The 14239-nt window shown below is 35.4% G+C and overlaps 1 protein-coding gene across 1 annotated transcript in view; it reads left to right on the plus strand.

Moving 5' to 3' along the window:
* The window catches only part of Rab4 (RAS oncogene family member Rab4), a 118818-nt gene extending 104899 nt beyond the window's left edge, over positions 1-13919 (plus strand). Inside the window, exon 4 of the mRNA XM_067772363.1 lies at positions 8209-13919. Within this exon, the coding sequence (XP_067628464.1) occupies positions 8209-8420 (212 nt within the window). The 3' untranslated portion in view covers positions 8421-13919. The remainder of the gene's footprint in view (positions 1-8208) is intronic.
* Positions 13920-14239: the final 320 nt, after the last annotated feature.

A 14239-nucleotide genomic window follows, 5' to 3' on the forward strand; every position in this document is an offset into this window, starting at 1 on the left:
TTGAGCTTCCATGACAGCTTGCTGTCTAGGATGATTCCTAGATATTTTGTGCAAGGTTTCTCCTGTAGGTTCACCCCTCCTAACTTAGGCCTGGTCCAATTTGGGACCTTGTACCTCTTTGTAAACAAAACCATATTCGACATTAGATGCCCAGGTATGAATATGCGGAGCGCCTATGCATCAAAGAGCTAATCATTGGAAGGCACTTTCCACTTATGAAAATTGCAACGTCGTCTGCGTAAGCCGTAAGTTTTACGGGTTCCTCATCGAATCGCCTGAGCAGTTGGTTGATGACCAGCGTCCACAGCAGAGGTGATAGCGCCCCTTCCTGCGGCGTGCCCCTGTCCCCTGATTTCGTGGCCTCGTACAATCCCCATTGTGATGTAATCTTACTGCAATTTAATATGCAGTCGATCCATCTGGTTAAGGATGGATGTACTTTAATTTTATTAGAACCATCCATAATCGCCCATTTAGAAACATTATTGAAAGCTCCGGCAATGTCTAAGAAGACTACTAGAGCATATTCCTTATATTCCAGGGCTTTCTCTAGGCTTATCACCACCCTATGCAATGCGGTGTCTACCGACTTGCCTTTGGTGTACGCATGTTGTGTTGTGGAGAGCAGCTTTTCATCCACGTTGGACTTTATGTATACATCTATCAGCGCTCAAATGTTTTGAGCAGAAATGATGTTAAGCTAATATGTCTATAGTCTTTGGGATACACGTGACCGAGCTTCCCCGACTTTGGTAGGAACCCATCGAATATTATTTTAAGCCGAATGGCCCGCTCTACTTGACACTTGTAGCATGGCCGGGAATATACCATCTGGGCCCGGTGATTTAAACTTAGAAAACATCTTCACTGCCCATTCGAACTTGGAATCGGTCACCAAGCCCGGCACTACCCGCTCCGTTATCGAAGTGTGAGTGATGACTGCTGGCTCTTCTAAACCATCTCCCGATGGAAAATGTGTGTTGAAAAGCACCTCAAGGGATTCCGCACTATTACGTGGCCATTCCCCGTTCTCTTTCTTGAGAAGTCCCTGGACTATGTTTCCCCTTGCTAGGACTTCTTTCAACCGTGCTATTTCGCTTGAGCACTCTATGTCTGTACAGAAACTTTTCCATGAGATTCTCTTCGCCCTAATGGTGTGATACTCTACTCAGCAGCCGCAATGAACTGACACAAAAATAAAAAAAAATGGCTTATTGTCTTAGAACTTTATACTCCGGCCTTGACTTTGACAAAAGAGATAAGCGTTTGTGCGGACCTGCTGCACAGAGACTAATCACCTTTTTATTCTGAAATTTCGAAAAGCTCTTTTCCGTTCAGTGTTCATGGAAGTGTTATGAATAAACCGTGAGTTTAGTATATTGGGAACACGTTCGTTTGATATTACCTCACAAGGTGCCAATACATCAAATAAGTATACACTTAATATTCCAAATAAAAACCGATTCCACAAATTTTTAAATTGAGATGAATGTTCCGAACATACGGAATGAATAAGTTAACATGCTAAATGAGTACATTTCGCATTTTTCATAAAATTTTCCATGTTCAGCCACACTAACAGATCATGGCATAGTTAATAAATTCATCATAAAATTTAAAAAATTGTTCTAAAGAATTTGCAGTTCAGTACTTATCGGGTATTTGTAAACTGATTGCTTCCAATTTCTGCTACTAATATTTTCCGAAAAATCACAAAGAAAAAACACAGTTAACGGATGTCAATTCGATTTGGGAGCAAAATGGCCGCAATTGTCAAAAAATTTGTCAGCCGAGCAAACCTCTTGTGATTGAATCATGTTTAAACCCATTATATTCCTTAAAGAAATGAAATGTATTCACAAACAAATACACTGGAGATGGAGTTAACAAATTGTAATAAGTATTATTAATTTTGTATTTTTGTTTTAAACTAATAAATTATGTTGTTAGTTTTAAATGTAAAAAAGCAGATTTTTAAATAATTAAGTTAAATCAACACCAATAAATAAAGTCTATGTATATAAAATATATAAACAATAAGGCTCGCGAAAATAGAATAAAAATATCCAGACCCAGATTTATAAATTAGATATGTTTATTCTAAATTTATTGCCGCTTCTGTTGCTGTTGATCAATTTTAAACTACATAGCAGTTTTTCAATCACAGTTTAAGGCCGCCTTTGGGTATGCTTTTTTGTGCGGCAACATTGGTTTTTTTATTATCTAAATAATTTGTAGATACGAAAACAGCTGGATTTTGTTTACCCAACAAACATGAAAAAAAAAAATTCTCCGGCGAAATATATATCTAGTTCCGGAAGTGATGTCCAACATTAATTATTCTTAAACAAGATAGTTCTCGAGTTGATATCCAACATCATTAATATTTTCCAATTATTATCCTAATTTCGAGAGATTTTGAGAAATGTACAGTTCTCAAATGTATGTTCAACACATTTCTCCAGTTGATATCCTACATTGCATATCGAGCTGAGGTGGAGATGAAAAAATCTCCAAGGTGATACCACCAAAACGAGCAGCTGTTTATTGTGAGAAATAAACACTTGGTTGATAGCAGTAATGAAGCGTAATTAATCAAAAATAAATTATATATATTTTATTATATTTTCGTGAAAATACTGTAGTATGGAATCTTACATTTGAGTCCAGTTAGAGAACCACAAGTTGGGAATTAAATTTTTTCCGGAAACGGTCAAAATTCTAAAATTTAAATTCTGAAGTCAAAATTCCGGAATCAAAATTCTGGGTCGACAAAATTCTGGAAGTCAAAATTCTGGGTCGACAAAATTTTGGAAGTCAAAATTCCGGAATCATGGCATGGCGTAGCCGGTGTTGGATCGGCTAAGGGTTATTTTTTTAAAGTGCGGCCGAAGGCCGTCTACGCAGAGTGTGTACTACGCAGAAGGACATCACCGTGGCGGACTTGGCATGGCGTAGCCCAGGGTTATTTTTTATAAGCGCGGCCGAAGCCGCCTATGCAGAAAGGTGTTCTACGCAGAATTACTGTGCATGGCGCAGCCGTTGTTGGATCGGCTTTTTCCATAATATTGATTTCCGGTGTTTCGACTTCCGGAATTATGAATGCAGAATTTCCATAAAAGCAGAATTTTTACCCCAAAACTGATAGGTTAACTAGAGTTTAACCCTGCCCGATCGGTAGATTAAGCTCAGCTTAAACTTCAGTTGAAGTATACCGAAAAAATGCAGAGTGAGTTTATGCGTAGTTTAACTGACAAACTGAGTTGAACTTGTACTGAAAAACCGGGCTTAGAGTTCAATTCAAATTTAGTAGCTCGAATATTTTTCACCACAGAGATTAACTCTGCAAATAGTAAGACAGCGAGACCGTTTTGACGGTTACGGCATGAGCGCGAATGTATTAATCTTATTTATTTTTACTTCCTTTAAAGCCCGCCACATAGGCAGTTTTCCATATAGATGCGTTTAACGCTATCTTATGCATGATGAGTAGATTGCACGTATTTTTATGTAGACCGGCAGATTGAGAGACACTCGTACCATATGACATGAGAAAGTACCCAACTTCCAACTTTTGTTGCAAACAAAGCATAAGAAGAAGAATTCGACATTCGCTTTACCTAAGAGTGCTTTCACACTTTGCAAGTGAAATTATTTTTTCCACTCTGTACTATTCTAAAATTTTTCACAGTTAAAAACTGCAATTTAACAAATGAATACGGCGCAAAATATGTTAGCAAGTATTTTTCTTGTATAGTGAGAATGTTTATAATAGTGCTTCGCGAAATTTTGTATGTGAATGGGCATGGCGTTGAACGCACCTATATGAAAAACTTCTTTGTGGCTGGGCCTTTATATTAGTTTTTTCGTTTTGTTTTTCCGCTATTTCCATACAAAATTGGAGACTCTTGCAATCCCTTTTTGAGTAACTTCCCGGGGAGCTAGAGTCTTGAAACTTGGAACGCACATCGGAACCCGATTAGAATTTAGCATGAAAATTTAAAAAATCTTTCGGGCTGGGAAATTTTGCTTTCGAGTTTTAAAAAATTTCCCGATAATGAACATAGAGTCGGGCTTTACTACGTTGAAAACAGTACAACAAGATGGTACAGGGATCGAGATATTTAGACATATTAAAAAGTCATTTACAACCAGCGGAATCTTGCGACCGCTATTTGAGTATCCTCTCGTAGAGCTCGATTCTTGAAACTAAGAACATATTTTAGAACCCCATGACAATGCAACATGAGGTAAATTGGAAATTTTGCTTTAGTGTTTCAAGGAACTTTCCGATAACCCATAGACCTAAAACTTTTAAAGAAACTTTGGGCGCTATTAAATTATAAGAATTAGAATAAAAATGTTTTCCATATTTGGCAGGGATCGAGATATTTAGAAAGAATCTTGCTGCCGCCATTTGAGTAACTTCTCGTAGAGAGCTTGATTCTTTAACCTAAGAATATAAGGTAGGGTCCTTAGGATAAAAGAGTTTTCTAGATGAGATGGGGATCGAGGTATTCATAGATATTTAGAAAGTCCATTTACAACATGTGGAATCTTGCGAGCGCTATTTGAGTAGCTTCCCGTAGAGCTAGATTCTTGAAACAAAGAAACGGCATGATTGGGCAACATCAAGGGAAAGAAATTTCGCTAGGTGGTCCAGGGATCGTGAACGTTAAAACGTCCGAACTTAGAAATTTCGCTTTCGAGTTTTAAGGAACCTCCCAATAACCCAGAGACATGAAACTTTGAAAGAAACATCGGGCTTTATAAGGTTGTAATATTCAGGATAAAAGATAAAAAAACTACCCCGACAACAGTATTACATGTCATTCTACATATTCCGCATCCAGACCTTATAGCCAAAAATAACGCATTAGCCACTGCACAAGGCATAAGGCCTAGGGCAGCTTGAGTGCAGGCCGTATGCCCATAGCAGTATAGCGCCATCGAATATCGGGCAAACGGAATATATGGGCCGCGCCTGAGCTTCGAAAGAGTTTTGGGAGCCACAATTGAGCCGGAGGGTTGGCGCCAGGGTGCAGCAATGACAGAACATACTATTCACGTCTAGACCGATGGCTCCAAGTTAACGGAAGCGGTCGGTCTGCTGTTTATTGTGTCAATCCAGAAATAGTAAGTAGATCCTACAGACTGTTAGATTAGTGCAGCAGGCGGAAATTATAGCCGTGAAAACAGCAGCAGAAATTCTGGAGGAAGCGTGCCCCGACGCTGCAGTCGCGTCAATATATATATTGCTGGAAAAAAGGTTTGTTTTTTTGCTCGCGGTAAATAAATTGAATCACAATGAATGGTCCATTTGTGTTTCAAATCAACATTACTTTTTAATATGTTTATAGAAAATCAGACTTATACTGATTTTCATTTTTAAACCTAGTTTTGAGAGAAACTATGAGCAAACATTTTAAAATATTAAGCAAACATTTTAAAATATGTAAATAATGCAATTTATCAGTCGTCTGCAAAAATGTTTGAAAAACACTATTGAGCAAATGATTTAAGTACTCGAAAAGCGGTTTAACAGGTGATCCAGGCTGATTACTATTGTCAACGTTTTTTTTCAAACATTCGGCACTTGTATGAATTCAAAATGGGGTTGAGTATAGAAAATTTAGAAACGTTAATAAAAATTTCACAAATGTATTTTGTTGTTGCGTATAGAAAACTTTTGAAAGTAAAATGGAAATTTGCTACGTTTTCTTTGGATTCTAGACAGAGAGAATACCCCTATTTTGTTGTTGCGTGTAGAAAACTTTTGGCAGTAAAATGAAAAACTACGTTTTCTAGACAGAGAGAATACCCGCAATAAATTTCAGGTACATTGAAATTTAAAGAAAATATATTGAACACAATTGAGTTTCTATATAACATATAAAAATTGCAAAATAAACACCACAGGCGTTACTATAAGGCGTATGATGCACTATATTTACCTTATTATAGAATTTGTCAGTAGTAAAACCAGCATTTCTTATTGCGTACAACCGCTTATGCCAGTTTTTGTTGGGAATATTACCACTCACACTATGAACGCAACATGTATGCGATGTTGATAAAACGAACTCAGATTTGTCCTCGCGAGCAAATGAACGAAGAGTCAGTAAATATGAGTAAATTTGTAATTTTCTTTGCTGATATTCAAAGTGTTTACAAAAACAAACGAAATTATTCTAATCAGAGTATTTATTCATTTTTTTGGTTGCAACAATTTGGTGTACCACTTTGTTAGTTAATCAAATCAAATAAAATTTAATAAAAGGAAAGGGAACGAGAGGAAAGAAAAGAAAGTTAGGGAAAGGAAATGAAGTAAAAGAAAATCAAAGGAAAGGAGAAGACAGGAAAAGAACGAAAAGGAAAGGATGAAAGGAGAGGAAGGGAAATGTAAGCAAAGGCATAGTGTCGTCTGTAGTGGTTGAATTTCAACCAATGTCCAAACTCCTGTATTTGGAAATGGGGCTAATTATTTATTTTATACTTCGCTTGAAACGTATGTAGGTAAACTAAAACAAGTAGGGAAGGCTAAGTTCGGGTGTAACCGAACTGAGAGCTTTGGAGAAAAAATAAGGGAAAATCACCATGTAGGAAAATGAAACTAGGGTAACCCTGGAATGTGTTTGTATGACATGGGTATCAAATGGAAGGTATTAACGAGTATTTTAAAAGGGATTGGCCCTTAAAGGCGTTTTCGAGATATCGACCAAAATGTGGACCAGGGTTACCCAGAACATCATCTGTTGGGTACCGCTAATTTATTTATATATGTAATACCACGAACAGTATTCCTGCCATGATTCCAAGGGCTTTTGACTTCGCCCTGCAGAGCTTTTTCATTTTCTTCCACTTAATATGGTAGGCGTCACACCCATTTTACAAAGTTTTTCTAAAGTTATATTTTGCGTCAAAAAACCAATGCAATCACCATGTTTCATCCCCTTTTTCGTATCTGGTATAGAATTATGGCATTTTTTCATTTTTCGATATCGAAAAAGTGGGCGTGGTCATAGTCGAATTTCGCCCATTTTTAATACCAAGATAAAGTGAGTTCAGATAAGTACGTGAACTAAGTTTAGTAAAGATATATCGATTTTTGCTCAAGGCATCGTGTTAACGGCCAAGAGGAAGGACAAGACGGTCGACTGTGTATAAAAACTGGGCGTGGCTTCAACCGATTTCGCCCATTTTCACAGAAAACAGTAACCGGCATAGAAGCTATGCCCTTACCAAATTTCACAAGGATTGGTAAATTTTTGTTCGATATGACATTAAAAGTATTCTAGACAAATTAAGTGAAAAAGGGCGGAGCCACGCCCATTTTAAACTTTTCTTTTATTTTTGTACTTTGTTGTACCATATCATTACTGGAGTTGAATCTTGACATAATTTACTTATGTATATACTGTAAAAATATTAAATTTTTTGTTAAAATTTGACTTTAAAAATTTTTTTTTTTAAATTGGGCGTGTTCGTCATCCGATTTCGCTAATTTTTATTTAGAACACATATAGTAATAGGAGTAACGATCCTGCCAAATTTCATCATGATATCTTCAACGACTGCCAAATTACAGCTTGCAAAACTTGTAAATTACCTCCTATAAAAAGTGGACGGTGACACACCCATTTTCCAAAATTTTACTAATTTTCTATTCTGCGTCATAGGGTCAACCCACCTGCCAAGTTTCATCGCTTTATCCGTCTTTGGTAATGAATTATCGCACTTTTTCGGTTTTTCGAAATTTTCGATATCGAAAAAGTGGGCGTGGTTATAGTCCGATTTCGTTCATTTTAAATAGCGATCTGAGATGAGTGCCCAGGAACTTACATACCAAATTAAGATACCTCAAAATTTACACAAGTTGTAGTGGTCACGGACAGACAGACGGACTGACGGACGGACATGGCTAAATGAATTTCTTTTTTCGCCCAGATCATTTTGATATATAGAAGTCTATATCTATCTCGATTAGTTTATGCCGTTACGGGGTACTGTTATGCGAACAAAATTAATATACTCTGTGAGCTCTGCTCAGCTGAGTATAATTATATACATATAATAAGGACGAAGCTACTTGAATACTTATCATAAAACTTGGCTTCAAACTTTAAAACCGGAAACCAATCAATACTGCGAATTAAAAGGTGTCTCTATTCAAGTTATCCAAAGTTTATATATGTACATATTTTTCAGAACTCATATTCCTTGAGACGAGCGCCAAAACAGGTGAAAATGTTGAAGAGGCTTTCCTGAAATGTTCAAAAACCATACTGGCGAAAATCGAAAGTGGTGAGCTGGATCCTGAACGTATTGGTAGTGGTATTCAATACGGTGGAGCTGCGTTACGAAATCTTCAAACAAGGCAACGAAGCAATAATAAATCAGATTGTGGTTGTCGCGTTTAAATAAGAAATCGAAATAGTTTTTTAAATTAACGCTTCTATTATTTAAGTCTTACAATTAAATTTCAAATTAAAATTTTAGTTTATGTTTGCATGTTCGTATAAAGAATAAGGATCTTGATATTGTTAATGTTTTTTGGCGCACCCGTAAAAAATATCTAAGAAAAAATTAAATCTCATCGATCCAAATGGATAACTTCTTGAGTTGGCTGTGCCTTAAGTTCGTAAAATTAGTATTTTTTATAAAAGTTCGATCATATTATACTGGAAAATTTTATTCGAAATAATCATATTTTCCAAACAATCTTGAAAGCAATCGGTTAAACTTTCGAGTTCTCCAAATTTCATAACTAGTTAAAAACGATATGGACAAATATAAAACGATTCAATAATATAATTGTGCAATTCACAAGGTTTGAGATGTTTCCAATATAACATTTGATTGAAGCATAGCAAATACAGCGAGTAAAAGTCCTTGTGAATTGCCTAAATGATTTGGAAAAATATATCGTCGTTCAGTAATTTTTCAAAATATCTTGTCTGAAATTCGAAAGTAGAAACTACGAAGTGGTGCTTTTATTCAATATTCAGTAATGCAAAATGGTCTTTATTAGACTACTTTAAGGTACTTCACAATAACACTTATACTTCACAACTAACTGCGTTTTTAAATCAAACTGATTACTGACTACTCAGCTTTCGCTGCTTTTATACTCTCTGTTGCCTCGTTCACCCATTTCTCCTAAGGTCTAGTACCTTCGCGAACTTCATGTTTGGTTACCAGCCATATATGTACATGTATATTTGTAGTTTATAGTCTCTCGCATAGCCATATGCGTGTACAACTTCGGCTGATGGTGAGTATCTATAAGTAAATGATGATTGATTTGTTTACGTACATACTTGGCTGCTTAGTATCGGATTAGGGATGCTAGTATCATTTAGTGATGTGAATATTCGTCACAGTATATAATTATCCCTCCTTAAATTCTCACTAAACTTACACTGCGGTTGTTCGATTCCCAGAAGCGCTATTTTTTTTTAATTTGTTAACAAACAAAAGTATGAAATGCAAACTAAACTTTTTTGTCTGTTAAACTTCTATGCCAGTTACGCCAATATGACAAGGGATTAACCACTAATATTAATAAAATATTGGGCACCGTGTCTGGACTTCGAGCATATCGACATGCCATACGAAAACTAGCACTTTCAAAATTCAAAGGAATTCAATGTTAAAAAAATGGGAAAGTGCTCGACATTCGATTAATCGATTCATTGCTGTTTTATATAGAGCTTACGATTTCTTCTGGAGCACAAGCCAAAATGTCCGCAAAACCACAAGTAAAAACCCCCCAAATGTATAGAATATTGCCAATGCAGCGACTGAATTGAAAGTCGAGAAGATCGCGAGTATTACGAGTAATTCGAGATTCGAGAATCTCGCGAGCCTTACGAGTAATTCGAGATTCGAGAATCTCGCGAGCCTTACAAATAATTCGAGATTCGAGAATCTCGCGAGAAGCCGTGTTATTTATGCCTCGTTGAAAAACAAAATATTGCGAACAAAATTATATGTAGAATAAATATGTTTTGAGTTAAATGTCACTGAAGCAATATTATCAACAAAAAAGTCACAAGTGTATAAATACTGTCTATACAGCGATTAAGTAAGAATGTCGAGAAGCTCGCGAGATTTACGAGGACTTCGAGACACGAGAATCTCGCGAGAAGTCGAGTTCTCGAATTCTCGGGTCTCGAAAATCTCGCTTGTGTTCGAAAAGAAATCGTAAGCTCTATTATAAAATTAGATTAAGCAAAAATGTTTGTACACTTTATAGGGAGTTTTCAACCAAATTTTAGTAAAAATGTTTTAAGAAACAAAATCCAATAATTTGCTAAGGTAGACGTACTCCATTCGGCTGTCTTTATTCAGAGTCAAAATTCATTCCTTATTACTATACTTAGTATACTCGATGTGTTTGATATTTTTAATGGTAAATTTATGTATGTATTTAGTCCATATTTATTTAATAGCTTGATTACAATTTGTTTTACAAATAAGAACTTTTCAGCATGCTTTTTTTTTTTTTTGAAAATATTACTAGTAAGAAAATAGATTGGAAAATTATGAAAAACAATTTTTGTAAATAAGAATATAAATTAATTAATTAAAAACTTTAATAAGAATTGCATATTGTCCATAGGACCATAGGTCTGAGATGAATTTCGAGCCTCCCTAATCAAGAGAGAACATTTTGATATAAAATTTTCTAACAAAACTAGGGAGGCTCGAAATTCATTTCAGACCTATGGTCCTGTAGCAACAACACTGTGCTTTTGAAATTCTTTCATAATTATAGTTAGTTGGCATTGATTTTTAATTGTAATATTTTTACTTGCCATCAAATTTTTTCTTATATTGTCATATTACAATTAAATAATTATTCGTGTAATTTTTAAATCGTTTAAAAAATTAAAAAAATATTTTTTATAAATCGGGTTTGTTTTAATTTAAACAACGCGATAAAGTGGTGACCCCGAAAAAGTTGTATACGCTATTTTCAGTATGACCCATAGATTTAGAAACTAGATGTGCCTTTTCAACAATAAATTTGACCCACCCTAGTAATTATATTGTCAATATTTGCGTACCGTTAGTAAAGTATAGTATAGCGTTAGGGTAAGTTTTTTCAAAGGAAATTGCTTCCCGGTAATAAGACGCAAATCGTTGCAGAAAAAAATTTTTGACAGCTAACGGTATAGAACCTTAAATAATACCAATCGTGAATAATTATTTCTTTGGGATAAATACAAGCAATATAAAAAAAACTATGAACTTTGGAAAACATTTTCATAAAGAATTGATGAAGCCAAATAAGTTTTCTTTATACTCCCTCAAACATTATAGGAGCGCTCATTATTTCTGGGTCCGAAATGAGTCCAAAATATGTAAGAAGTATGCGACGCAGAAATATGTTCATATAGAAGTCTTTTGATTATAGAAGTCTTTTATGATTCCTACACGATGAAAATTATGAGCCGTATGCGAAGAGTGTTAATTTAATAAAGCAGCCAAGGCGAATTCAATACCAGGTGTTGTTATCCCAACAGCTGATTGCTTTTTCTTGATTATTTTCCATACAACGCCTTGTACTACAACATGTCAGTTAATCGGAATCAATGAAAATTTTCTTTTGACTTGACATTTCGCCTTGAAAGCAGCTAAGGGAAAAATCATATTTTTTCTTTCGAATTTTTTTCTTTCAAACAAAAATTAAGTATGTAAATAACATTATTTGTATAACATTTTTTTGCCATGGCATAGGTATACGAGGTAAATTCTAGCGCTCTTGAAAATATTCGAATAATTCGTAAATCCAATATTCGATTTTAGATTTTTGTACGTTAATAATCGAATTTCTCTATTCGAATATGTAGTTGATTTAGTTAGGTTATTCGAATAATAGCAACTCAACGATTATTTGATTTGCAAAATCAAATTCGGTTTTGTATGGAGTATTTAAACAAAAAAATACGACATACATGTACCAAGTAAAATTTTCCGAACTTTCCGATTCCAGGGGAAAAAAACATTAGTTAGCATACAAAACTTTTGGGAAAAAACAATATTTTAAAAATGTTTGGGAACCCATTTGTGGTTATTTTTAGCTTTAAAAATAAAGAAGACGTTCATACTTTTTCAACTTGTCATCTTTCTAAGATGAAAATATGTGATAAGTGACAATCGGCTCACATGAGAGCTTTGAACCATTTTCTCGAAAAGTTCTATGCAACTCAAAGAGATGTATCTCATATTATATCCTCTTGGCTCCAGGAATATGTGAGATAAGTGTTTAAACGCCATTTTGGATGACTATGTGCATAGCACATTGGATTAAATTTAAATTCATCTAATTAACCGCAAAAATGCAGACGGTTTTTACGAATATAAAAATGACAAAAAACTAAATATGCGCCGGAGAGTGCCAGCTTTAAGGGCTAATGACATACTGCCAATGCATTTTGTTTCAGAGTTATGTCACCGCTAGTTTCTTGATTACTATCAGATTACTTCTCGATAATTTCGGGGGTATTGAGGAAGAGGGGGCCCCACTCCGCTGAAAGGACCATGTGGAAAACAATTTAAACTCCACTGGTGTGACCAATTTGCGCCAGTTATCAGAGAGAAGAAACGACTGGCGCGCCTTGTTGGACGGCCTTAACCGTTTAAACGGTTAAGCGCCAATTAAGTAAATACCAAAAATGTTCGGCATTATTTATCATTTTTACTTCGATATTATTTTAATAAATTCTGAACTATTTCGAAAAATTTCAGTTCTGCCAATCCTTAAATCTTTCTAGAAATAGTGCTGACCTATTATTAAATACTACGCATATTTTTGTTGTTGTTGTTGCAACATTTGTTATTTAGTGGCAGGAGTTAGAACTACATAGTTAGTAGCACAAATATCTATAGAAATTTTACAAAACAAAACAAGACTTACTGTACCCAAGAAGCGACTTATTGGTTTAGGAGTCGAGGACGCTTTGATTGAGTTCACTCCCGATCAGCAGAAGCACCAGAGTGGAGTGGAGCTAAATGCGAAAGAAATGTATGCACATGTACAGTTGGCTATTGCGTCTTCTGTTGTTGTTTTAGCAGTGGTTCGCCCCATCCAATATACGCAATCACGCACAAATCGCCTTCTCTATCTTCTAAAGGAAGTCCAAGTAAACTTGCGCTTTCAATTGGGCTGGATCAAAAAACATATATAGGTGTTAGAGAAGTGGGTTCCATATTTTCATATCTGTATAAAAAAGAGCTTAGCTCAATAAGTATCCGGATCGAAGTTGTGCCAGAGTGATGTGCATATCCTGGGAAGTCGGCCTTTTTGTATTTGTATTTTATTAAATTTTTCCTAGCACAACAATTTGGCAAAATTATTTTTTATAGTGCTAGTCAGAATAGTGGCTGTTTAGGCCATCAGCCTAAATATTTCGGACCACCCTAACACGCACATTAGTTATTTACTTATTATTATTACCGGTAACGGCTAACACCAGCCGAGAGCTAACTTTGAAGGGGAAAAACTCAACGAAAGTTAGCTATCGGCAGGTGCCGCGGACTTGTTCGCGGTTTTGAACTTTCTTTCTATTTTGGAACGTCTAAGAGCCAGCAGCTAGCCCAAGGTGAGTTATCCAAACTAACCATTTTTCATTTTTTTGCGCTTTTCATTATAAATAATATTTGAGATAACTAATTTTCCTACATGTGAATTTGCCAAGTGCATAGTAAAGTGTGCTGTAATTAATTCTTACAATTTAATATTTGCGATTGTTATTGAATCTAAATTTCCAATTAATCATTTGCCTAAATTTTAATGGGCACAGGCCCTGTGGATTTGAATTAATTTGAATTTGTTAAACCCCTTGCAATAAACAAAGCAAAGAGTGTCCCTTTTAATATAGTGAATAAAATTGTTATTGTTTTGATACTAATTCGGTGTTTTATTTCTTTTATTTGCAACGCACACGCCCGACTTCAACGGGTCCACTGCCCCGCAAAACATTGGTCCTTCGAGCCGGATGAAAGTAAAATTTGACCATATTTTGTGACAAAAACCCAGAAAATAAAAACATTTTGGAAAGTTGAGAATTGGAAATTATAATTTACTTAAACATTAAAATCATCAAAACCAGCGAGACCACAAACCAATATAGCCGACCAACTCGTCATCTAGCACAACATTTTTGGCAACTCGCTATCACGCAACACACACTGCCATAAAATCATCACATCATACAATCTATTATAACAT

The sequence above is a fragment of the Eurosta solidaginis genome, chromosome 3 (assembly GCF_040869045.1).
Source record: "Eurosta solidaginis isolate ZX-2024a chromosome 3, ASM4086904v1, whole genome shotgun sequence".
NCBI lineage: Eukaryota > Metazoa > Arthropoda > Insecta > Diptera > Tephritidae > Eurosta > Eurosta solidaginis.